This window comes from Delphinapterus leucas, chromosome 8, assembly GCF_059928025.1.
Source record: "Delphinapterus leucas isolate spDelLeu-1000000601 "Yukka" chromosome 8, BTC_Dleu_Yukka2, whole genome shotgun sequence".
Classification (NCBI taxonomy): domain Eukaryota; kingdom Metazoa; phylum Chordata; class Mammalia; order Artiodactyla; family Monodontidae; genus Delphinapterus; species Delphinapterus leucas.
In genome coordinates this window covers 33,028,333-33,051,632 of record NC_143136.1, presented here as the reverse complement: position 1 = coordinate 33,051,632, position 23,300 = coordinate 33,028,333, and the positions used below count along the sequence as shown (strand labels likewise).

Genomic DNA, 23,300 nt, shown 5'->3' with positions numbered 1-23,300 from the left:
GGGGTTGTGTTCCTGTCTTGCTAGTTGTTTGGCATAGGATGTCCAGCACTGTAGCTTGCTGGTCGTTGAGTGAAGCTGGCTGCTGGCGTTGAGATGGAGATCTCTGGGAGATTTTTGCCGTTTGATATTATGTGCAGCTCGGAGGCCTCTTGTGGACCAGTGTCCTGAAGTTGACTCTCCCACCTCAGAGGCACAGCACTAACTCCTGTTTGCAGCACCAAGAGCCTTTCATCCACACGGCTCAGAAGAAAAGGGAGAAAAAGTAGAAAGAAAGAATTAGTAGAAGTAGAAAGAAAGAAAGAAGGGAGGGAGGGAGCAAGGAAGGAAGGAGGGAAGGAAGGAAAAAAAGAAAGAAGACAAAGTAAAATAAAATAAAGTAAGATAAAATATAATGAAGTTTTTAAAATAAAAAAATAATTATTAAGAGGAAAAGAAAACAAAAAAACGGATGGATAGAACCCAGAACAAATGGTGGAAGCAAAGCTATACAGACAAAATCTCACACAGAAGCATACACATACACACTCAGAAAAGAGGAAAAGAGGAAAAAATCATAAATCTTGCTCTCAAAGTCCACCTCCTCAATTTGGGATGATTCGTTGTCTAAAGGAGGGAAGGAAGGAAAGAAAGGACGAAGATAAAGTAAAATAAAATAAGGTTATTAAAATAAAAAGTAATTATTAAGAAAAAAAACAGGACGGATAGAACCCTCGGACAAATGGTGGAAGCAAAGCTATACAGACAAAATCTCACACAGAAGCATACACATACACACAAAAAGAGGAAAAGGGGAAAAAATCATAAATCTTGCTCTCAAAGTCCACCTCCTTAATTTGGGATGATTCGTTGTCTATTCATGAATTCCACAGATGCAGGGTACATCAAGTTGATTGTGGAGCTTTAATCCGCTGTTTCTGAGGCTGCTGGGAGAGATTTCCCTTTCTCTTCTTTGTTCTCACAGCTCCCAGGGGCTCAGCTTTGGATTTGGCCCCGCCTGTGCGTGTAGGTCGCTGGAGGGCGTCTGTTCTTTGCTCAGACAGGACGGGGTTAAAGGAGCCGTTGAAGGCTCTGGCTCACTCAGGCGGGGGGGGGGGGGGGGGGGGGCGGTAGGGAGGGTCACAGAGTGCAGGGCGAGCCTTTGGCGGCAGAGGCCAGAGTGACGTTGCACCAGCCTGAGGCGCGCTGTGCGTTCTCCCAGGGGAGTTGTCCCTGGATCCCGGGACCCTGGCAGTGGCGGGCTGCACAGGCTCCCCGGAAGGGGGGTGTGGATAGTGACCTGTGTTTGCACACAGGCTTCTTGGTGGCGGCAGCAGCGGCCTTAGCATCTCATGTCTGTCTCTGGGGTCCGCACTTTTAGCCGCGGCTCGCCCCCATCTCTGGAGCTCCTTTAAGCAGCGTTCTTAATCCCCTCTCCTTGCACACCAGGAAACAAAGAGGGAAGAAAAAAGTCTCTTGCCTCTTCAGCAGGTCAACACTTTTCCCCCGACTCCCTCTCGGCTAGCTGCGGTGCACTAACGCCCTGCAGGCTGTGTTCACGCTGCCAACCCCAGTCCTCTCCCAGCGCTCCAACTGAAGCCCTGGCTGCATTTTAGATTTTTTCTGTTTTTCTTTAGAATTTTGTACTTTGCTACATTTGGTATGGATTTCTTTTGATTTATCTTGGTACATTTTGTGCTTCCTTTATCTGTAGATTCATGTCTTCAGTTTTGAAAAATGGTCAGCCATTATCTCGTCACATATTGTCTCTTGTCCATTTTTTCTTTTTATTCTTCTGAGACTCCAATTATAGGCATGCTATACTTTCTTCTTCTATTTTCCTAGTTTGAAGTGTGTTCTTTGTATTTTTTAATATTCTGTTTTACTTATGATGCATTCTGGGTATTTTTTATTTATTTATTTATTTATTTATTTTGCGGTATGCGGGCCTCTCACTGTTGTGGCCTCTCCCATTGCGGAGCACAGGCTCCGGACGCGCTGGTTCAGCGGCCATGGCTTATGGGCCTAGCCGCTCTGCGGCATATGGGATCTTCCCGGGTGGGGGCACGAACCCATGTCCCCTGCATCGGCAGGCGGACTCTCAACCACTGCGCCACCAGGGAAGCCCTGGGTAACTTTTAAAGCCTGTCTTCTAATTTAGTAATTCTTTCTTCTGCCTCTAACTTTCTACTTAATTTATCCATTGACTTTTTAATTTCAGCAATTACATTTTTCATTGCTGAAAGTTCTGTTTGGTTCTCTTTCAAATGAAACTTGATAGTCTCTTGTTGCTTCCTTATTCCTATGACTCATTCTTTTATTTCTTTGAATATTAAATAATTGTTTTATATTCAGTATTACATGGTTCCAGTATTTGAAGTTTTTAGGGGGTGTCTAAATCTGCTGACTCCTTCTTATGGTGGCTTATTTCTTTGTGTTTTTGGCACTCTTTGATTGTAAGCTTATATTTGATTGATCTTAATGTGAAAGGAAACTAAAGTCTTAACTGTGTTTGTGTTCCTCCAAATAATAACTGCATTTGTTCTCACCAGAAGCCAGGGTACATTATTGGCTTACCAGGATCTTTCAGGTTCTTAGTCTTACCTTGGGAGTTTTAAGTTCTCCTCCCCTACCAGCTGTTTATCCAAGCCCATTTCCCAGGCACAGTGTTTATTAGCAGCACTGCCCTTGAAATTTTCCTCTTTGCTTGTGCTCATCACTTAGGTTTTAGATCACAGCTTTTGCTTTTATTTTGGGGAGTGGGGGGTGGGCAGAGTGGGAGAGGGCAGGGAGTGGCCTCTCATTTTTGTTACTTCCTATAGTAGCTCCCACCCACGAAATATTTTGTTTTAGATCAACTTTCTATTTTTTGTTTTCTAGCAAGAGAGCCTTCTACAGTGTCTAATCTGCTGTATTGCCATTAGTGAAACTTCCTTTCTATTTTTTAAACCCCTTCTATAAAATATTAATCTTAAGTAATATATGTATAGTATAAAAAATTCAAAACAGAACAGAAAGTTATGAACTAAAATTGCTCTTACTTTTATAGCCCTAGAGGTAACTACAGGTTTTTGGAATTTTTGTAATACATGAAATTAGAATACAAGTGATAATTTAAAATCTTTAAGGAGAAGCAATTTTAAGATACTTTATAGTTATATATTAAAAATAAGACTGATTTAATAGCATTTACAATTTATATTTGAGTAAAATTATTTATAATATCTTAAAGATATGAAATAGCAAACCGTGCAGATTTTCTGAAATGGTTAATTTTACAAATATATGTTTGGATGCTATCACAGAAAAATAAGTTTTCATTGTATCCAAGTACATATACTAAATAGGTCTTAAATACAGGTATAAATGGAAATTAGGGTTTAGAGTGATGGAATTATTGTGTATCCTGATTGTGATGATGGTTATCTGTGTTAAAATTCATAGAGCTATACATCAAAAAAAGAGTTCAATTAATGCATGTAAATTTAAAAATAAAATTTTAAAGATTAAAAAAAATAATTTATGCTGTCTTTCGAAAAGTAAAATTATAGGGTTGGGTTCTTAAAAAAGATTCTATGAAGTTTATTTTATATTATAAATTTTTCAGTGATGTTCTTCAGCAGTTTCATTTTGACTTTACTCCAATTTTGAGTCATAAAACATCATTCTTTTTAGATCATACAGAATCCATTAGTCACTATACTATACTAGACCAGGGTTTCTGAACCTTAGCACCATTGACATCTTTATGTGGGGGCTGTCCTGTACGTTGCAAGGTGTTTAGCAATTCCCCTAACTTCTGCTCATTAGATACCAGTAGCACCCCCTCCAGTTGTGACAACCAAAAAAGTTTCTAAACATTGCCCAGTATCCCCAGGCGATTAGGGGATGTTGGGGGTATGTGTGGGGGCAAAATCACCACCAGTGGAAGATGACTGTACTAGGCCTAAGTGGCTCAACCTTTTTAGAATACATACTTCTTCATTTTCAAAGCTTGTCATGCTAATATTAAGTGGTATAATTGTATGTTATGGTAAGAGTTGTATGTATATAATCTCCTCCTGTACCAAGAGATCTCTTTTAAAATTATCTAATGCTATGATAGGGCACACCTCATAAAATTAAAAGCTGTTATTTAGATTACATCTGTGTAAAATGAGAATTTTAGAAGAATTTGAAAGGGTGTAACAACAGTACCTGTCACATAGCAGCAACCTTAATAAACCAGTACATGAGTGCAATTAAGGATAGGGTGAGGAAACTACATAACACTAATTTTTGCTCTGTCTTGAATTTATTCTGGTGCCTTTGCAAATTATTTAACAAGAATGTTCGTTTTATTGATCTTATAGGGTGTAAATGATTTAACCTAAATTGTATAGGGTAACACAGTAGGGGAGATGAGAAATTTAAGACAAACATTCTATTAAAATGTTAAGTGCTTTAGTTGATCAGATATTTAAAATATTTCAGGTATTAAATAATAGAAGAAAATGGAATTGGATATGATACCAGCATGGAACAGTCTGTTGATTCATTAAGAGTCAACCATAATGATTCCGAAGAGTCAAAAACCGATTCTCAGGTATTTGAAGTAGGGATTCAACTGGGAACTTTTTTCCATTTAAAGGGAAAGCGGCATGCAATTGGATTTTTTATATTTAAGGAATAGTGTTATATTTAATGTATTCAAGAATTTTAACATTTAATTTTTAATAATTCTATCATATTTAATTTTATAATATATAGCTTTAGTGTATTTGTGAAAGTTTATATGTAAAGAAAAATCTGCATATTGAATTATAAATATTTCATCATTTCACATTGTATTCCTGTGGATTATTTGAAATAAAATATAATAAAAATCAACAGTTTCACTTAAGAACTTCTGTCTATATCAGTCTGTGAATTGATAACCCTTGCAAAAAGTAAAGTGAATAATTAACTGAAAAATGAATGTGTCTCCATCTTTTATTAAAAACATTCTATTTTTTAAAAATTGTAACTTATTTTACAAACACTCAAGTGATTTTTTTTTTTTCTTTGCAAAAGCATCTAAGCTGTATGGACTCCAGTGAGCCTTCTTTTGGACAAGATGGTTCCCCTAGAGTTTTACCCATTACTACTGCGGTGGATAATTCACTCACATCACAGAATATACCAGGGCCCCTGACTCAGACACAGACTCTTTCTGCAGAGCAATTCCACCTAGTGGACCAAAATGGGCAACCTATTCAATATGAGCTTCAGTCATTGGGGGATTCTAATGAGCAAATGGTGAGTACGTTTTTAAAATAACCAGTTTTCTGCTATTTAGCAAAATGTATTAGTCTTACTAGATGACCTTAATTTCTTGACATTATTGCTTTACATTGCTTTGAAAATACTGTTTCCATGACATTCATTTTTAAGTTATATAAGGATTTTAAAAGATTTCCTTTCAGGACTACAGAGTACTTCAAACCAGTACGTCCCAGCTACTATGTCTAGGCAAACTGGTACTTTGAGATCCGTTGGAAATGTAACATAATCTGTCACTAGTGCTAAAGTCCCAGAGCTTACATATAACTTACATTTATTTTTTGTATATACATTTGACTGAACTCAATGTTGTTTGCTGTATCAACATCTCAGTTACTGATTTGTGTGCCACATGCTGGTATGCTTTCTTGAAGAAAAAGAAAGCAATGGAAGTACCAGTGGAAAATGGAATTTAGACATACCCTTACTGATCTTTGTAAGTAGATATGTAGGTGTCATGTGAATAACAATGCATAAAGTTGACAGTGCTGCTTTAAACTGTTAGCCAAAAATATGTACGACCAAGTTCACAGTTGAATAGATGTGGTGATAGATGGTTTTGATTCAAATAAAATTAATGAGAAAAAGTTCTAAATTGCTCTCTGACTAATAATATATTTATATCAGTAATAATATGAAGAATAATGTATCTCTTTGTTTGCCTGTATTTTCGAAATTTTCTACAACAAATTTTAATTCAATAATAAAAATTATTTTTAAAATCATAACTTCAATTATAAATTATACTTAAGTAGGCAACCATTTAACCCAAAATTCTTGTTTTTGTTTCTAGTCTAGAGCATTCTAGAGTTAATCTATGTCCTTTTGCTCCCTTATAATTCAGCTAAATTTTGGCATTGAGAGTAATTGGTTGAGAGGTGGCTAACTGTAGACAACTTTTTTGTGTGTATGTTCAGGCTCAACATATTTCTGGGCTTCAGGACTGAAATGCAAAGTTAGGGTAAGCTTCTGTAATCATACTGCATCACCAGCAGAGGTTAATATGCAACAAATAATCTAGATGTGAACCAATACATTTTAATATTTCATGTTCAAAATGAAATACTTCTGTAATTTCCCCTCTTATTTGACATTTATTCTAGTTTCTATCAGAACATTTAGAAAGTCTGTGTGTTCTAATGGAAGGATAAAAGAGTCTAAATGTATGAAGGGTTATCATTTTACACATGGTACCTTTCCTAAAAAGCATGTTAAAGTTACTTATTTGTCTGGGTCTGAAAAAAGTTCGAGTTCCCATTCTCTTTGTAATTGTATTAAACATTCTATCTGAAGTGATTATAAAGGTGATTTTACATTGTTTGCGGTAGGAGATGATACAGAGGGTTGCTTGAAGTTGTGAAATAGGAAACATGTGGCATGAGCATGAAAATAAATGTAAGGAACGTGGAGTGTTACAAGCTGTCTTCTCCAAAGAACCAAAGATCAGAAGGTGGTGATATTCTGGGAAACTTAGTGGAGATTTTTTGTTTTTATTGTTTATTTTAATAGACTTTAATTTTAAGAGCAGTTTTAGGTTCACAGCAAAATGAGAAGAAAATACAGAGAGTTTCCATATACCCCCAGCCTCCATATATGCATAGTCTTCCCATTATCAAAGTCTCCACCAAGTGGAGCTTTTTGTAAAAAATGACTTTTTTGTTTGTTTGTTTTGAAGTATGATTTTTTTCACATAGAAGCTTTCACAGAACTAGTAAAGATTCTGTAGTGGGTAAATCTGCAGTGGATGAGAGGAGGTTTTGGAGTGAAGCAGGGGTGATATTTTTCATTTACTAGAAATATTGTACACAAAGCGCCCAGTAAATATAAAACTACTCATTAGCCAAGATTTTCTGGTGATTTTCATGGTCGGCCTCAAAGAAAATGTATTGCAGCAGATGACTCTTCAAAACTATGTTTATTTTCATAGCAAAGATTAAAGATAATCACTTTTTTTGGTAATAGAAAAAGTAGTATTATCATCACCATTGTCAAATTATATGAATTAAAAATAGGTTTTTAGGTAACAGGTGGAATAAGCTAAGGAAACAGAAAATGGAGGAGATGCTTTTCCACTGTGCTTGGGAAACAGTTTCAAAATTAAGGGGATATTCCACAGATCAGTCTTAATTATGAAATTTTCATATGATTGAATAAATTATAACTTTATTATATGTGTTTTATTTGGATTTAAAAATAACCACAGCACTCTTATTTTCTAAGAATGAATGAAAAATTTTCACACATATTTAATCTCATTTACAGGGAGTAAAGAATTAACAACAGTATTATTACTATTGCCTTTTGAAGTCCAGTAGGGTTTTCGTATTGTTTTATTTTTGTCTTTTTTTAGGTTAAGTAACATCATCAGATATTGGGGGACAGTACAAAGTAGTGGTTAAAAGGAGTCAGACTGCTTGGGTTTGAATTTCAGCTCAGGACTATATAGCTCTGAGTTACCTTGAATGAGTTTTGTAACCACTGTGTTGCAATTTCCGCATGTATAAAATGTATATACTTCGTATACATGTAATGAAGATTAAATAACGTAATATTGGGTTGGCCAAAAAGTGCCTTTGGTTTTTAAGTAAAACTAAAAGACACATTTTTCATTTTCACCAGGAACTTTATTGAACAATGTATTCACCCTTTTGTTCCACTACTTTCTGCCATTTTTCAGGCAACTTCATAATTGAATCTTCCCAAAACTTTTTATCTTTTTGAGCAAAGAACTCTTGCAGGTGCCTTTTACAGTCTTCCAGGGAATTGAAATTTTTTCCATTAAGAGAATTTTGTAAAGATCTAAATAAATGGAAATCCGAAGGTGCAATGTCTGGTGAATATGGTGGATGAATCAGCACTTCCCAGCTAAGCTGTAACAGTTTTTGCCTGGTCATCAAAGAAACATGCGGCCTTGCGTTATCCTGATGGAAGATTATGCATTTTCTGTTGACTAATTCCGGATGCTTTTCGTCGGGTGCTGCTTTCAGTTGGTCTAACTGGGAGCAGTACTTGTTGGAATTAATCATTTGGTTTTCCAGAAGGAGCTCATAATAGAGGACTCCCTTCCAATCCCACCATATACACAACCTCATCTTCTTTGGATGAAGACCGGCCTTTGGTGTAGTTGGTGGTGGTTCATTTCGCTTGCCCCACAATCTCTTCTGTTCCACGTTATTGTACAGTATCCACTTTTCATTGCCTGTCACAATTTGTTTTAAAAATGGAACGTTTTCATTACGTTTAAGTAGAGAATCGCATGTGGGAATACGGTCAAGAAGGGTTTTTTTGCTTAATTTATGTGGAACCCAAACATCAAAGCGATTCACATAACCAAGCTGGCGCAAATGATTTTCAGCGCTTGATTTGGATATTATGAGTATGTCGGGCATCTCCTGCGTGGTATAATGTTGATTGTTCTCAATGTCTCGATTTGATCGCTATCAACTTCAACTGGTCTGCCTGACCGTGGAGCATCATCCAGCGAGAAATCTCCAGCACGAAACTTCGCAAACCACTTTTGACACATTCAGTCAGACACAGCCCGTCAGACACAGCGCCTTCTCCATGCCACTGCACAAATCTTTTTTTGCGTTTCAGTTGCATTTTTACCTTTCTTGAAATAATAAAGTGCATAATATGCCAAAAATGTTGGTTTTTTTCCTTCCATTTTTAGTATTAAAATGGCTACACAAAAATTCACCAATTTTGGGACTTTCCTGGCAGCGCAGCGGTTAAGACTCCGAGATTCCATTGCAGGGGGCCCGGGTTCCATCCCTGGTCAGGGAACTAGATCCTACATGCACGAAGCAACTAAGAGTTCACATTCTGCAACTAAGGAGCCCACTGGCCGCAATTGAGGAGCGCACGTGCTGCAACTAAGGAGCCCACCTGCAGCAACTAGAACCCGGCGCAACCAAAAAAAAAAAAATTATGATGCCAATAAACATCTATAAAAAAATTCACCAATTTTGATCAGTCTTTTTTTAAATGCACACTGATATGACAACTGTCACATAAAATCTAACAAAATTGTTTTGAATGAAGTTAAAGTCAACTAAGTGCTACTAGAGCCATCTTACAGAAAAAACCAAACGAACCTTTTGGCCAACCCAATGCATGTAAAGTCCTGCTGCTTAGTATGAACTCCACAAATGAAAAGGAATTATCATCCTCAGAGTTTACAGTTGATTTTCATGCTGAAGTAATAAGAGGTATAAGAGATATGGCAAGATATTTTTATCTCAAGAAACTTGACAAACACTGAGGGAAGGAAAAAATTTCTACTCTTAATTTCTGGGAAATGTTTATGATTATATTGAAAGCTTTCTGTTTTGTTGAGGTTTAAGGGTGGTTTTTTTTTTTTCCAAATTTAAAGTTTTTCAAATGACCCTCTCTAAAAGTGATGCCGTCTCTATCAGGCCATCAGCAAAGTTTTCATGTTTTACATAGCAAAAGGGAAGTTTGAGAAAGTGGGTTGGAATGATTAAGGACAGTTATTTGCCCTAGGGAAAACTGAGGACGGGATTTCAGGTAAAACAGTAAAACTGTTAGTAGAAGAGTAGTTTTTAGGTAATAAAGTTTATAAGGTATCCAGAAAGTCTGGAAATATAGGATAAACTTAATTTTAAATAATATATTATATTTTTAAATGATAGGCTCAAAATGTTTTTCTTCAACTTTAGACGCTTTCTTAGTTGACATTCCTCTAAATTTGAGGCAAGGAGTTCATTTGTTAAGCTGAAAAAAAAAAACAAAAACACCAAAGGAAATAATAAATATACAATTCCCCTATGTTTTCAGACTTTTGGGTCACTCTGTAGTATTTCTTATAGACCAAGACAGGATATATAAAAATGCAGAGATATAAAAATAAATCCTGTTTAATTAGACATCTAAGTTACTGTTTTTAAATGAAAATGACTTAAAATATGAGACCAGTGATTATCACACAAATAGGTCAAACGTGTGGATAATACAATAAGTAGAAAAAAGTAAATATATTTAGTGTAGTCAGAGACCTACTTGTTCAGGTTACTAAGTAATTAGACCTCACGTCCATGTAATGATTAAGATCATAGGTGGTTAAGATCATAGGACATAGGATCAAACTGCCTGTTTTGAATCCTAGCTTTACCACTTATCAATTGTGAGACTTTGGGAAAAAATTTTTAGGTACCTCAGTGTTTTCATCTATAAAGTGAAGAAAATGATAGCATCTGCTGTAGAGATAGGCATGTCTACTAATTTTTTAAGTAATGATTCTTTTGAATCATTGTAGACTTATGCATTTGATTTTTTTAAAATGTCTCCAAGATGATTGTTGCCAGCCCATCAGAAAATGGACAGGTGCTGCGTGTAATTCCATCTACCCAGACAGGAACAACACAAGTGATTGTACCTCAGGGGCAGCTTGTGGATGTGAATAGTCCTCAGGGTGAGTAATCATGGGATATAGGGGATTTAAGAACGTTTTAAAGAACAAACGTATATTCAGAAAATCACCTCATGAAAGTCAGTGCTAAAATTGATCTCTTTGGGTAAGATTGTGAACTGAATGATTAGAAAAAGTTTCTTAGCCCAAATAAATTTCAAGTTCATTTTTCAACTCCTGTCTAGGTTAGCTGTCTATTTCATTTTGGAATTCTGTGAAGCTGGTTGACTCTTGCTTCCTCCCAAATGACCAGTGAGCATAAAATAAATTCTTCTTAATTTTAATAACAGTAGTAATGACAGCAACAATAACAAGAATATGATGCTAATAGCTACTGGAGAAATTTTTATTTTATATTTTTATCAATGTTGTTAGACATGTGACACTTTTTTTTTTTAACTATTCTTCTCATCCTCTTTGCTTTTTTCCTCTTTGTTCCTTCAGATTCAGAAAGAATCATACTCCTCATTTTTTTTATAAATTTATTTATTTATTTTAATTAATTTATTTTTTGGCTGCATTGGGTCTTCGTTGCTGTGCATGGGCTTTCTCTAGTTGTGGCGAGCGGGGGCTGCTCTTTGTTGTGGTGCGCGGGCTTCTCATTGCAGTGGCTTCTCTTGTTGTGGAACATGGGCTCTAGGCTTGTGGGCTCAGTAGTTGTGGCTCATGGGCTCTAGAGCACAGGCTTAGTTGCTCTGCGGCATGTGGGATCTTCCTGGACCAGGGTTCGAACCCATGTCCCCTGCATTGGCAGGCGGATTCTTAACCTCTGCACCAGCAGGGAAGTCCGTATTTATTTATTTTTTATTTTTGTACGCGTTGGGTCTTTGTTGCTGCATGTGGGCTTTCTCTAATTGCAGCGAGCGGGGGCTACTCTTCGTTGTGGTGTGCGGGCTTCTCATTGCGGTGGCTTCTTTTGTTGCAGAGCATGGGCTCTAGGCGTGCGGGCTTCAGTAGTTGTGGCCTGTGGGCTCAGTACTTGTGGTTCATGGGCTCTAGAGTGCAGGCTCAGTAGTTGTGGCACATGGGCTTAGTTGTTCCATGGCATGTGGGATCTTCCTGGACCAGGGCTCGTACCCGTGTCCCCTGCATTGGCAGGCAGATTCTTAACCACTGCACCACCAGGGAAGTCCCCCTATTTCTTTTTATTTTATTCTTTTTCTACCTATTTGATATTATCCCTATTCGTTCTTTTCCTTTTTCTTCCCTTCCTTTTCCATCTATTTGAATCTCTTTTCTAACATCATAGCTACACTGTTGTCATTTTTTCATAGATAATGGTTTAGGGCAAATAATTCTTACTTTAGTGTTATGATTCTTTGTCTTTGATAATAGTTGTTACAACTTAAGGAAAAGAAAACATAGTTTGCAGAAAACATTACAAACATGGTATAGAAACTAAAAGAATTAGTCTTACATTTTCCTATTATATTGTGATACTATTAATATAACAATTACTTCTACCACTTTTATATCCTAGCTGTTCAATATAAGTTCCAAAACTTAGTTACAAAACTTTAGTAGTCAGTATTACAGTTTAAAAGTAAACAAGTTTATCAGAGAAATTCTCAATAAAGTATAAGTTTTATTATCTTTAGCTTCAGAGTATATCTTTCCTATTTCAAATGTATTAGTTCCAGTTCATTACATTCTCATGGTCTTATTCAAGATATTGATGTTGCTTTGTTCTTGTTCTTATTGTTAAGATGTCTCTGAAGAGAAACCCAGTGACGGAAACTTACCAACTGTAAGAGTGGATTCTCTAGCAGACAATAACAGTAGTTACATTCTTCATCCACATGCATCCCTCACATTGCCCAAAAAGACAGTGACCAGGTGAGTCAATGAGAAAGAGGAGCTCATCTTTGAACATCACCATGGAAATCTCTTTTTACATTATCACATTTAAAGCTGGCTGACTATAGAAAAGATCAGAAATTCAGAAAATAGAGTAAACCATCATCAAATACATCCTTAATCATTTTAATAACATCTTGGCAATAAGGGAGCTACTTTAGAATCTATAAAAGGCCAGCGTGCTACTTTTCCTCAGTGACATTTGCCTGTTATCTTTTGAAGCAATCTGTAAACATCTGGCACTAATACAGTTTTTTAAAAAAAGAAGTATCCATTCTAGGTCCTATAATTTTTAATAGTTCATCACATTTTTATGCATTTAATTCCTCTGTGGTAAAGTGTTTAAAATGTTTTTTGTTAATGTCTATTTCAGCTTTTATTTTTGCCTAAAAATAACACTGTTTATAATAATTTAGGGAAATACAGACATGGGTTTTGTATTACTTATATTTTAATTGTTCTATGAAAATATTTTAAAGGTAACATAATATTTGTGACATTTAACTTTAGAACTTGACATAATATCTTGTTACTGTTAATAAGTCACCTGAAGATGGTTTATTCACTCATTTTTGTTAAATGAAAAATAATTATGTGAGAATACAAAATAAGCTCTGAGAAAGATATATAAAACGCTTGAATTTGTTGAAACTACAGGTATTTGGAAGAACAAAGTTAGACTTTTGCTTTAGCAATTGATAAAATAGTAATGATTAAAAAAAGCATAATTACATCCATCAGACCGATCTGTCATTATTATTACAATTTCTAATTGATGATCTCAGTATTGTCTTTGAGTGGCTAAGAGGATAAAGCAACTGAATGCTGTGTGTGTGTGTGTGTGTGTAACTTGTAATATATATTTATATATGCCCCCCCATCCCAGAATACTTGAAGAACCCTTTTTGGCTCCACTCCAGCCACTTTCTTCTAACACACCTATATGGGCCTGTCGTCTTAGGAGCTGTGAGGTGAGTTAAAAAATAATCCTTATGTAGATTCACTTAGTTGATTATAACTACAATTCATCCCAAAATGTCCACTTTTGAGTACAACTAATAGAAGCTGTATCTGTAATATTTTGTTCATGTTTGTGCTAACTCTTTTATTCCTTAGAGCTTGTAAGCTCTGTTAAAGCAGAGATCTTATAAATCCCTTCATACTTCACTGTCATTTCGTTTCTTCTCTTACAACTCTTTTCCCTTGTCTTCCATAAAACTTCACTATCATGTTTCTCTACTTTTTATCCTTTAATCATTCCTTCTCTTTCTTTGCTTGGCATTTATTTCTTTTCATATTCTCAGCAGAAATTCTTCAAGAGTCACCATTTGACCTTGTCTTATTTCTCTACATTTTATCCCTTGTAGAGCTTAACAGCTTTGTTGACTTTCAATTCTCAGTTTTATAAAAATGATTCCCAAATCTCTATCACCAGTTCTTTAATTCTGCCCTTGCTTTTGTCCCAGATCTCTAGCTACTTACTTGAAGCTTTACTTAGATTTCACCTCAAATTCACCATATCTAAAGAGGAATTATCTGCCATACCACAACTAGCTCTACTTCCTAAATTCCTTGTCTGTGTAATAACAAATACCATCTCCTTAGATACAAAGTTTTAGACTAATTTCTTCCTTTCCCATATTCAGATAGTCACCTGATTCTTTTAGTTTTTTTCTTTAAAGTGGTTTAAAGGGAGCTTTTCCCACAAACCTTTGTTATCTTGAACTCAATTATGGTAACAGCCTTCCCATTAATCTCTTTGACTTTTCCATTTCTAGTCCTTACTGTATAGTTTTCTAAAACTACTTATCTTTAAATATTACTTTCATTGTCTTTTCTCACTGCCCAATAAGCTCAGTGTTATTTTTCCACATCATTTAGCCACTTGTTACTAGCTTTCAAGGTCTTCTATAATCAGGTATCACCTTATCTTATCCTTTTTTATTTCCTGCTTTTCTCCAATTCATCTTTCATTCATGTTAGCCAAGTATTCCTACTTGGTACACACACTTCAGAATGTTCATCTCCTCCTTCACTTGTTTTTATTTCCATTTCGTAATATGTTATTTTTTCTACTACTTACCTTTCTAACTACTATTCTTCAAATCGCAATGCAAGTCCTATATGTCTTTTCTATAAAGGTCTAATGATTACTTTATCTTTTACCTATTTATCTCTTAAAATTTTATTTATGTATTTATTTAGTTGTGCCGGCTCTTAGTTGCGGCAGGCAGGCTCCTTAGTTGCAGCTCACGGGCTCCTTAGTTGTGACATGCGAACTCTTAGTTGCAGCATGCATGTGGGATCTAGTTCCCTAACCAGGGATCAAACCTGGGGCCCCCTGCATTGGGAGCGCGGAGTCTTATCCACTGCGCCACTGGGGAAGTCCTTACTTATCTCTTAAAATTCTTTGATAATTATTACCATTACCATTCTTAATTATTTGCTAGCTTGGGTTGTTCACTATTATATACCATTTAGACTATACACTTTTTGAGGAAAAGGACCATGCACTTCTACATATAAACCATACATGGTAATGAGTATTTAATTATTAAAATGCTTCATTGTTTTAAACAAATCTTAAAATATGGCAAGGAAAAACATTACTTGAGTTTTAATATTTTGAGAAAATTTCTAATCATGAAGTCTAATGATGTATTACATTTGTTAGGACATTATCACTGTTGTTGCTTTTCTAAGTGTTATGTACGTATGTATGTATAGACAGTAAGATTTTTTTTCCCTTCACACTTTTTGTTAGTCATAGTTTTTCACTGGTTTCCTAAAGGTACTATTCTTGTCATTTGATGAGGGTTTTTAACATCATTATTATAAACTTCATGAAATGCTATGGACATTAAAGCATTAGCAACTATGTGGCGAAATTACTTCATTTTACACCATGGTACATTGTGTAGCTAATCTAACATCATATATCTTGTAAGAAATTAGTTAAAACTGTCCAGCAGCCTGAATTATCTCAAAGATTGAAGGATTCTTTTTCTCCAAGCTATATCAACAGTGAAAAACATTTTTGGTTAATGGCTGAAGAAGTATTTTCTGCATTTTGCTTAAAAATATTGCTTAGTAGTCCTTTTTACTTTTTGAATTTCCATTTAAAGGTGTTTTTCTTATAGGCATTTTTTAGATTTGACCAAAATCTGTAATACTGCATTAAACTTTTATCTCCTGATATAGGTCTGACTGCATTGTACTAATTCCGAATTTTTCCTTTCATTAACAACATTATATGCTGTATTCATTTTATTTGTAAAAACATGCTATAGCTAGAGTTAATGTTCCTACTTTTATTTGTAGGGATATTTTGATGAGGAAATATCTAGGCTAGAAGAAAATTCATAAGCATAGGCATTTTCGTTATTTTTAGGGGAAATTGTAGATAATGTATTGTTTGGAATCAGAATATCTCTTTTTATTATGGCTCAAAGTATACCTACAACAGTATGTTGATACCTTCCTTTTGTTAAATGTATTCTTGCCAGGTGAAATGTTTAGTCTAATTAGGAGGAAAAAGATCTCTATTCCACATCTCTGCTCTTATTCCCTATAAGGGAGAAACATACATGGAATCAATTCTAGGTCTAAATGCATTTCAGTTTAAGAGATCACAGTTAAAAAATTTCTCTGGGTATAAAAAAAGCTTTTCTTCTAGTTGAGGGATACTCACAAGGTTGTAGATAGATAATATCAATTTATTTACATGATTTGTTTATACCTTGCCTTATTTCAGGAAGAATTTAAGACAGCTTACAAAAATACTTAAAAATGTATTAGCAAGGTGGAAGTTAAAAGTGGGAGGTAAAGAATAAAGAACAAGAATGGAACCATAAAATGGAAGTAAGAAATGTATATCTGAATAAGTGATATGTGTGTGAATTTCTACATGCAGAAAATTGGAGATTCATACCGTGGCTACTGTGTAAGTGAGACTGAATTAGAAAGTGTCCTAACATTTCACAAGCAGCAAACACAGAGTGTTTGGGGGACCCGCCAATCTCCAAGCCCAGCCAAGCCAGCTACACGCTTGATGTGGAAATCCCAGTATGTCCCATATGATGGAATCCCATTTGTCAATGCAGGTACTTTTTTAAAGATTTATTTTAAAAAGTTCAGCAGCAGCCATGATCTTTTGTGAAAATGTGGTTTTCCTAAGGTGATAACATTTTCATTTTGGTAGATGACAACTGACTGTTAATTGGTGAAAATGCATATTAAACTAAAAAGAAAACTTACAGTAAATATAACCAATTATTTAAGTTGTAAAATTGTATTTTAGTATATTAGGGTAAATAAATAATACTTCTTACTGAAAAATAGAAAGTAAAAAATATTTAAATTCCGGGTAGACCTATTTAATAAAAATCAAACCATAGAGCAGTTTTATTATTTTAAATATGTATAGCTGGTTGGTTTTCTTTTTTTTTTCCATCCAATCCTGATAGTCTCTCCTTCTCTCTTGATTTGTCTTTTGGGAAAAAAATCGGTGTCCATTTTATATAGTGTATAACTCAGGAGTTACTGTATAGAACTGGTATACACTCTGGAGTTATTATATAGAATTCTAATATTAGGGTTCTCAAGTATCAGGTATGTTACATACAGCATTCTCAAACACTGGGCTAGTGTTTACTAAAGCAGTAGAGTTTCAGACAATTTCCAGAGAGTCACCCTAGGACTAGTCAGACCCCAAAGAACCTAAGAATAAGTGATTTATTTGAGAAATATGGGGGCATTGATTTAACTAGAAGAGTTGCAGCCTCATCCTGGACCTCTGAGGGTAAAGAGAACTACTTAGAGGAAGCTGAGATAAATGTAACCCCTTCTGCCCAGGTTTTATTCTCCTCCCCAGTTTAAATCCCTTCTTAACTCCCCTCAGGCAGCTACTACATGAATTTGGTGTGTATTTTTATACTTTATCATACATGTTTGTATTTATAATAATATATTTTATTGTTTTGAACATTTTAAAGTATATGTAAGTAATAAACTATAGATATTCTTAGGTAAACTTTTCACTCATTCTTATTTTTGAAATCTATCCATATTGATAACTATAAATTCTAGTTAACCCAATTTAATTATTATATAATTTATCATTATATAATAATCTATTACTTAAATTTGGTCATTCCAGTGTATGACCAAACTGCAGTTATTTTTCTACTAATGATCATTTAGGTTGTTTCCAATTTTTCAATATTACAAAGAATTCTATGGTCTAACCTCCATGATACATGTTTTCTGTTGGAAAGTTGTAAGTAGTTTACTAGAGTGTGTGCATTAAAGTGGAATTACTTTACAAGATTATCTCAAGTTGCTCTCTAAGGTGGTGTTCAGGTCCAAAATCTCTAAACTTTTTTTTCCCAAATGTATTTCAGAATTCTGTATTTTTGGACTATAATATGGTAATATTACAGAATACTCCTAGCAAGTATTCCATAGACAATATCACATAATCAAACACAGTAATTCATTATGCATAGCCACACTAAAAGGAATAAAGACTATAAATAGCCTCATAAAGTTCAGGTCAGGTTTTGCAGCCAAATGTATTCCAAAAATTTTTGTTTTCCATGCTTTTTAAATATGAGAATCATACATGAGGGATTGACAACCTGTATCAATTTTTAGTCCTTTGAGCAATGTATGAAAATTTCCCTTTCCCACATTCATTCTGTGATTTGACATTGTCAGATTTTAAAAAATCTTTATGCTATGGGAATTTTCATATGCGTATCAAAGTAGAGGTAATAATGTATGAAATCTCATAACTCCGTGTATGCATCATCCAGCTTCAACAAGTATCAGCATGTGGTCAATCTTGTGTCATTTATACCCCTACCCACTTCTTCAGGAAATTCCAGATATCATTTCATCTATAATTACTAAAGATGATTTTACAGGAAATTCCAGATATTGTTTCATCAATAATTACTAAAAGTATATAAGGTATTTAAGGTATTAAAGTATATATCTGAAATATAAGGATATCCCATTATCCCACTTTAAAAAATTAACAGTCATTTCTTTTTTTTTTTTACTGTTCTAATTTTTAATTTTTTGGCCACGCTGCATGGCATGTGGAATCTTAGTTCCCCAACGCCCCCTGCAGTGGAAGCGTGGAGTCTTAACCACTGGACCACCAAAGAAGTCTGAACAGTAATTTCCTAATATCATAAGTTGTTCATTGTTCACATTTCTCCACTTACCATAATTCTTTTTGCAGAGGTTTGTATAAATTCACATGCAAACCAAGTTTATGGATCAAATTTGGTTAAGTTACCAAGTTTATGGATCAAATTTGGTTAAGTTTCTTCTCATCTAAAAACTTCTCTCCTCTTTTCTCCCAGGTAGTTTGTCCTGTACACTTTGCCATATTCAGGATTTTGCTGATTCTATCTCTGGTGTTTTTTAACATGTTCTTTTATCTCCTGTATTTCCTGTAATCTGTTAGATGTATGAGTTTGATTAAATGAAGATTTAATCTTGATTAAAGTATTTTGCGAGAATACTTCATAGGTGTGCTGTGTACTTCTTATCACTACCTATGTAGCATTTTTAACTGCAAGATTGATCAGTGGATTCAGTTGTTTTAGAGTATTGTCAAATTTTTTATGTTTACCAATTTGAAGAGTGTGAGAGAGTATCTTATTATTGTTTTATTTTTTTTAATTAATTAATTTTTGGCTGTGTTGAGTCTTCGTTGCTGCACATGGGCTTTCTGTAGTTGCGGCGAGTGGGGGCTACTCTTCATTGCGGTGTGTGGGCTTCTCATTGTGGTGGCTTCTCTTGTTGCGGAGCATGGGCTCTAGGCGTGTGGGCTTCAGTAGTTGTGGCAACGCGGGCTCAGTAGTTATGGCTCGCGGGCTCTAGAATGCAGGCTCAATAGTTGTGGCGCACGGGCTTAGTTGCTCCGCGGCATGTGGGATCTTCCCGGACCAGGACTCAAACCCATGTCTCCTGCATTGGCAGGTGGACTCTTAACCAGTGTGCCACCAGTGAAGTCCTTAGTATTGTTTCAATTTGCATTTCCCTGTTTACTAGTGAAGTTGAGCGTCTTTTTATTGTTTATTTAATATCCTTTTGTTTCCTTTCTGAATTGCCTATTCATAGTCTTTGCCCATTTTTCTGTTTGGTAGTTAGTTTTTATTTTTAAATTATTTATGGTTCTTTATATTCTGCATATTAATTCTTTGTTTTATGTATTATAAAATATTGTTTCTCAAACTGTGATTTTCCTCTTACCATCATTTAGAAGAAGTTAGTTATCAGCCTTATCAACACTTTTATTCATGATTGGTGTTTTTCAGGGTTTTTAAATATATATATTTATTTATTTATTTGGCTGCATTGGGTCTTAGTTGTGGCACGCAGGATCTTGCGGCACGCGGGCTCTTCGTTGTGGCACGTGGGCTTCTCTCTAGTTGTGCTGTGCAGGCTCTAGAGCATGTAGGCTCAGTGGTTGTGGCTTGTGGGCACTCTGGTTGTGACATGTGGGCTCTAGAGCACGTGGGCTCTGTCGTTGCTTGCCCTGCGACATGTGGGATCTTAGTTCCCCGACCAGTGATCGAATCTGTGTCCTCTGCATTGGAAAGTGGATTCTATCACTGGGCCATCAGCGAAGTCCCTGGGGTTTTGGGTTTTATATTTGAAAAGTTTGCTGTACCCTACATAGATTAGGATATCCAACTTAAAATCCTAGATTGTATAGTTTTCACATCTGCTTATTTGTGTTATCTATGGTACTGTAACAAATTACCCCAAATGTGGTGGTTGAAAACAACAAACATTTATTGTCTCACAGTTTCTATGGGTCAGGAATCCAAGAGCAGCTTAACAAGGTGGTTCTGCCCCAGGTTCTCTCACAAGACTGCAGTTAAGATGTTGGCTGGATCTGCCGTCATCTCAGGACTTGACTGGGGGAGGATCTGCTTCCACGCTCACTCATGTGGCTGTTGGCAGGCCTTATTCCTTGCCAGGTGGGCCTCTTCACAGAGCTGTCTCACCACATGATATCTGATTTCACCAGGAGAGAGCAATCCAAGCAAGAGCAAGAAAGTACCCAAGATGGAAGTCACAGTCTTTTTATAACCTAATATCAAAAATAACATCCTGTCACTTCTGCCATGTTCAGTAGAAGTAAGTTAGTAAGTCTAGCTCATGCTCAAGGGGAGGGGATTACCAAGGACATGAGTACTAAGAGGCAGAGATCATTGGGAGCCATCTTAGAGGCTGGTAATCACATTATTCTAACAGCTCAAATAGAAATAAGGAAATAAGGAATTATAAAAGGAAATAAAATTTTAAATGATATTAATATTTACTAACAAATGTAGCATTTGCTAATTTCTACTTATAAAGTAGTAAATTTTATTATTAAAAACCATACATATGTAAATACCAGTTGACAGTCAGTAAATGTGGTATTTGCTAATTTCCTTATCATAATGCGGTACATTTGGTAGCTATTACAATAAACTTTTAAATTTATGTGTTTGTACATCTTAGTAAGTCTTACTGATGTTTTCTTTCCTTAAGGTTGTATAATTGGAAGTATAGATTTTGTCATTGCCACCTCCAAGTTATTTTTAATCTAGTGTCCAGAACAGATGGATACTTGAATTAAATATCAATAGTTGGTTTTGGCCCACAGGGAGTAGAGCTGTGGTAATGGAGTGTCAGTATGGGCCAAGAAGAAAAGGTTTCCAGTTAAAAAAAATCAGTGAGCAGGAAAGCAGGTCTTGTCAGCTCTACAAAGCTACTTGTCCAGCCCGGTAAGCTTTATTTTCTTTTATTTCTTTTTTATTAAGTACTTTTTTTTGGATAGCTAATATGCACATTTTTATTAAGTTTAAGCAGTGCCAAAAGCATACAGTGAAATCTGTTTCCTCTTACCCCTGCTTCCTATGTCCCACTTTAAGGCAACAACTCTTACCAGTTTCTTGAGTAACCTTGCAAAGATATTCTGTGTATATGCATATAGGTATATACTCTACTGTCATAAATGTTGAGGATCTCAGTGAAGATTATTAATATTTTCTTTCCTTAAATTTGGGTAGTAGCATACCTTCTTTCCGGCTATGAATTCACATTGATACATTTCCATTCTGAATGCCTATTGTAGTTATTTGCTGCACAGCTATTATGCTTCATACTAGTGTGAATGTAGAGATATATACTACTCTACATTTAAAAAAAATTTTTATTGAAGTATAGTTGATTTACAATGTTGTGTTAATTTCTGCTGTACAGCAAAGTGATTCAGTTATACGTATAAATATTCTTCTTCATATTCTTTTCCATTATGGTTTATCACAGGATATTGATATAGTTCCCTGTGCTATACAGTAGGACCTTGTTTTACTCTATTTTTTTTCATTCTCAGTATATCTCAAAGTTGGCTCCATGTCTATATTTAAATGAACCGATTACTTCTTTTTATTGATTGATCAACTGATTTTAAAAAGTGAGATAAAATTGACATATAAATTATGTTATTTTCATGCTTCCTTCTTTTTAATAGGTATATAATATTTCATTTATAGATGAATTATCATTTACTTAATTAGTCCTCCAACAATGGACATGTAGGCTCTGGAAAATATTCTTTATTATTATATACAAAGCTTCAGCTAATAACATTGTACCTATTTGTACACTTGTGTAAGTATATTGATGGAATAAATTCCTTGAAATGAAATTGCTAGGGCAAGTGTTGTATTCTTTTTAAATGTTGACAGGTGTTGCAGAGTTGCTTTGTAGAGTGATTTTACCAATTATATTCATACCAGCAATGTAGAAGACCAGCAGAGTACGTTTTAGGTAGAATAGGACTACTGAGTAGTCATTGCTGTGGCTGAGAATGAAAAATGTTCACCAATAAAAGATTTTTGTAATGTTCTTTACTAATATTCTTTTTTCACACATTGAAAGTGTTTTAAATCATAAGATAAAATTTTTAAATAACACGTAAATGTTGGATTTAGTTGAGCTTTGAAACATTTTATTTTAGCATTACATCTCATATCACAAACCCCAGCGTTCTCAAGAAGTTTTTAAAGCCAGTTAAGAAGACTTTTCATGTTTAATCTGATAATGATAACTTTAGACAATATTTAAACCTGACCATTAAACAAAACTCTGCTTTTAAATATAAGCAGTGTAGACCATTAAACAAAACATTGCTTTTAAATATGAGCAATGTAGAACTTTAGATATAACTTGGGAGAAAATCTATACGTGAAGAGATAATTTTATTCTCTATCATTCTATAAGTACTTTTTGAGTATCTGCTCTGTGCCCAGCAACAACATTGGGTGCCATGGGAAGGAGGGGAGACTAAAAGAGGTATATGATTTTACTTAATCATGGGAAACTTAAAATATTGTTGGGGTAGATCAGGAAGCAACAAACTATAAGAGAACATAATAGTATTGTATATAATGTTAAATGTGTGGATTAGCTAACTGTCTTCAGAGAAGGAATATATCCTAGCAAACTCATTAACAGGAAAGAAAATGGAACTTAACCTGGATACTGAAGTTTAGATTGAATTTGATAGGTAGAGAATTCGAAGGAAGATATGGTAGGGTACGAGAATGATATAAAGAAAGATATAGCATGATTGTGTATTTGGTATCAGAGGAGGAAGGAACATTGAGATGATAAACTTCACAGGAAAAGCAATTTTATATTTGAAGTGATGAAAAGA

The 23,300-nt window shown here is 35.0% G+C and overlaps 1 protein-coding gene across 6 annotated transcripts in view; it reads left to right on the top strand.

Moving 5' to 3' along the window:
* CARF (calcium responsive transcription factor) overlaps positions 1-23,300 on the top strand; it is a 55,915-nt gene that overhangs the window by 18,757 nt on the left and 13,858 nt on the right. For 4 of the 6 annotated variants that reach the window (XM_022567450.3, XM_022567454.3, XM_089915932.1 and 1 more), the window contains 7 exons: positions 4,450-4,561; positions 5,029-5,253; positions 10,591-10,711; positions 12,415-12,544; positions 13,452-13,536; positions 16,479-16,668; positions 21,243-21,363. In XM_022567450.3, the coding sequence (XP_022423158.1) occupies positions 4,493-4,561; positions 5,029-5,253; positions 10,591-10,711; positions 12,415-12,544; positions 13,452-13,536; positions 16,479-16,668; positions 21,243-21,363 (941 nt within the window). In that variant the 5' untranslated portion in view covers positions 4,450-4,492. Of the gene's footprint in view, positions 1-4,449; positions 4,562-5,028; positions 5,254-10,590; positions 10,712-10,893; positions 10,961-12,414; positions 12,545-13,451; positions 13,537-16,478; positions 16,669-21,225; positions 21,364-23,300 lie in introns of those variants that run through there. The other 2 variants (XM_022567455.2, XM_022567456.2) reach the window with 2 other exon arrangements.